This window comes from Colobus angolensis, unplaced genomic scaffold (assembly GCF_000951035.1).
Source record: "Colobus angolensis palliatus isolate OR3802 unplaced genomic scaffold, Cang.pa_1.0 Scaffold19, whole genome shotgun sequence".
NCBI classification, from domain to species: Eukaryota; Metazoa; Chordata; class Mammalia; order Primates; family Cercopithecidae; genus Colobus; species Colobus angolensis.
Window position 1 is genome coordinate 12095906 of NW_012115043.1, and position 3505 is coordinate 12099410.

General features: G+C 42.0%; 1 protein-coding gene across 1 annotated transcript; it reads left to right on the forward strand.

Moving 5' to 3' along the window:
- Positions 1–310: 310 nt before the first annotated feature.
- On the forward strand, positions 311–1197 carry LOC105510607 (histone H3.3-like). Its single transcript, XM_011940488.1, has one exon. It carries the CDS (start codon positions 420–422, stop codon positions 828–830), a length of 411 nt encoding a protein of 136 aa, XP_011795878.1. The 5' UTR covers positions 311–419; the 3' UTR covers positions 831–1197.
- The last annotated feature ends 2308 nt before the right edge of the window (positions 1198–3505 follow it).

A 3505-nucleotide genomic window follows, 5' to 3' on the forward strand; every position in this document is an offset into this window, starting at 1 on the left:
CAGTGAGCCAAGATGGTGCCCCTGTACCTCCAGCCTGGGTGACAGAGTGAGACTCCATCTCAAAAAAAAGGATATTCTCTTTTTTTAAGGGAAAATGATCACCATGCCAATCATTACATAAAAATATTAAAATGCATTGAATGAAATAACATGTGACACCATTTTAGTTTTATTTTATTGATATTAAAACAAGTAACAGATACTGGCTCTTCATACCATCCGTTTTGGTACTGTTGGGGCACAGAAAATGATTCCCCAATCTATTGCCCTTTGACACACTGAGTGCTTTGAAAATTGATATATAGAATTGTGTTCGCAGCCGCCGCCGCGCCGCCGTCGCTCTCTAACGCCAGCGCCGCCTTTCGCTCGCCGAGCTCCAGCCGAAGGAGAAGGGGGGTAAGTAAGGAGGTCTCTGTACCATGGCTCGTACAAAGCAGACTGCCCGCAAATCGACCAGTGGTAAAGCACCCAGGAAGCAACTGGCTACAAAAGCCGCTCGCAAGAGTGCGCCCTCTACTGGAGGGGTGAAGAAACCTCATCGCTACAGGCCTGGTACTGTGGCGCTCCGTGAAATTAGACGCTATCAGAAGTCCACTGAACTTCTGATTCGCAAACTTCCCTTCCAGCGTCTGGTGCGAGAAATTGCTCAGGACTTTAAAACAGATCTGCGCTTCCAGAGCGCAGCTATCGGTGCTTTGCAGGAGGCAAGTGAGGCCTATCTGGTTGGCCTTTTTGAAGACACCAACCTGTGTGCTATCCATGCCAAACGTGTAACAATTATGCCAAAAGACATCCAGCTAGCACGCCGCATACGTGGAGAACGTGCTTAAGAATCCACTATGATGGGAAACATTTCATTCTCAAAAAAAAAAAAAAAAAAAATTCTCTTCTTCCTGTTATTGGTAGTTCTGAACGTTAGATATTTTTTTTCCATGGGGTCAAAAGGTACCTAAGTATATGATTGCGAGTGGAAAAATAGGGGACAGAAATCAGGTATTGGCAGTTTTTCCATTTTCATTTGTGTGTGAATTTTTAATATAAATGCAGAGGCGTAAAGCATTAATGCAAGTTAAAATGTTTCAGTGAACAAGTTTCAGCGGTTCAACTTTATAATAATTATAAATAAACCTGTTAAATTTTTCTGGACAATGCCAGCATTTGGATTTTTTTAAAACAAGTAAATTTCTTATTGATGGCAAAAAAAAAAAAAAAAAGAAAATTGATATATAAGTCTCAGAACAAAGGTCTCTCTCTCTGACCTTCCCTGCCTCCCTGTCTTGTTGATTCTCTTTCCTGAAGCACTGAGAGGAACTCGGTCTCTCTCTGCAATTTCCTTATCTAAAATCATCTTTCCAGCGTGGTGGCTCACGCTAGTAATCCCAGCCCTCTGGGAGGCCGAGGAGGGCAGATCACGAGGTCAGGTGATCCAGACCATCTTGGCTAACATGGTGAAACCCCATCTCTACCAAAAATACAAAAAATTAGCCGGGCGTGGTGGTGGGCGCCTGTAGTCGCAGCTACTCGGGAGGCTGAGGCAGGAGCATGGCCTGAACCCGGGAGGCGGAGCTTGCAGTGAGCTGAGATGGCGCCACTGCACTCCAGCCTGGGCGACAGAGCAAGACTCCGTCTAAAAAAATAAATCTTTCCAGGCTGGCTGTGGTGGCTCAAACCTGTAATCCAAGTACTTTGAGAGATCTAGACAGGAGGATCACTTGAAGCCAGGAGTTCAAGGCCAGCCTGAGCAACAAAGCAAGACCTTATCTCAACTAAAAGTTTTAAACATTAGCTGAGCACTCAATGGTGCACACCTATAGTCCCAGCTACTCTGGAGGCTGAGGAGGGAGGATCTCTTGAGAGCTCAGGAATTGGAGGCTGCAGTGAGCTATGATCATGCCACCATACTCTAGCCTGGTGACAGGTGGAGACTCTATCTTTAAAAAAGAAAAGAAAAGGAAAGGAAAGAAAAATATTCTGCCCAAAAGAAATCCAATTGTCTTAAGATCCCCAACCCAGGAATCTCATCAAATAAGAAAAAAAAAAAAAAATCAGGGGGGAAGACACTGGGAGTTGTTACCACACCCACATAGACTTTTCATCTAATTAAACAAAAAAAGCTTCTGCACAGCAAAAGAAATAATCAGCAGAGTTAACAGACAACCCACAGAGTGGGAGAAAATCTTTGCAATCTGTACATCCAAATAAGGACTAATATCCAGAATACACGAGGAACTCAAATAAATCAGCAAGAAAAAAACATCCCATCAGAAAGTGGGCTAAGGGCATGACTAGACAATTCCAAAAGAAGATATACAAATGGCCAACAAATATATGAAAAAAATGCTCAATATTACTAATTATCAGGGAAATGCAAATCAAAACCACAATGCAATACTCCTGCAAGAATGGCCATAATAAAAAAAAAATCAAAAAATAGATGTTGTCATGGATGTGGTGAAAAGGGAACACTTTTACCTTGGTTGGTGGGAATGTAAAATGTTACAACTACTATGGAAAACAGTATGGAGATTCCTTAAAGAACTGAAAGTAGATCTACCATTTGATCCAGCAATCCCACTCCTGGGTATCTACCCAGAGGGAAAAAAGTCATTATATGAAAAAGATACTTGCACATGCATGTTTATAGCAGCACAGTTCACAATTGCAAAAATATGGAACCACCCAAATGCCCATCAATAAGTGAATAACGAAAATGTGTGTGTGTGTATATATGAATATACATGTATATGTATGTATGTATGTATGTGTATATATGTATGTATATATGTACATATAGATATGTATGTGTGTGTATATATGTATGTGTATGTATATATGTATGTGTATGTATGTATGTGTGTATATATATGTATATATGTATAGATATGTGTGTGTGTGTGTGTGTGTGTGTGTGTGTATATTACTCAGCCATTAAAAAGGAATGAAATGGGCTGGGTGCAGCGACTCTTGCCTGTAATCCCAGCACTTTGGGAGGCCAAGGTAGGTGGATCACCCAAGGTCAGGAGTTTGAGACCAGCCTCACCAATATGGTGAAACCCCATGTCTACTAAAAATGCAAAAAGTAGCCAGGTGTGGTGGCATGTGCCTGTAGTTCCAGCTACTAGGGAGGCTGAACAGGAAAACTGCTTGAACCCAGGAGGCAGCGGTTGCAGTGAGCTGAGATTGTGCCACTGCACTCCAGCATGGGTGACAGAGGGAGACTATCACCAAAAAAAAAAAAGAAAGAAAGAAAAAGAAAATGAAATAATAGCATTTGCAGCAACCTGGATGTACTTGGGGACCATTATTCTAAGTGAAGTAACTCAAAAATGGAAAACAAAATATCGTACGCTCTCACTTTTAAGTAGGAGCTAAGCTATGAGGACACAAAGGCAGAAGAATGATACGATGGACTTTGGGCACTCGGAAAAGGGTAGAAGATGGTTGAGAGACAAAAGACAACACATTGGGTAGAGTGTACACTGCCCAGATGATGGGTGCACTGAAA

Bases quoted from the DNA above. Each gene is read 5' to 3' on its own strand.
- LOC105510607 (XM_011940488.1), top strand. From the start codon at position 420: ATGGCTCGTACAAAGCAGACTGCCCGCAAATCGACCAGTGGTAAAGCA.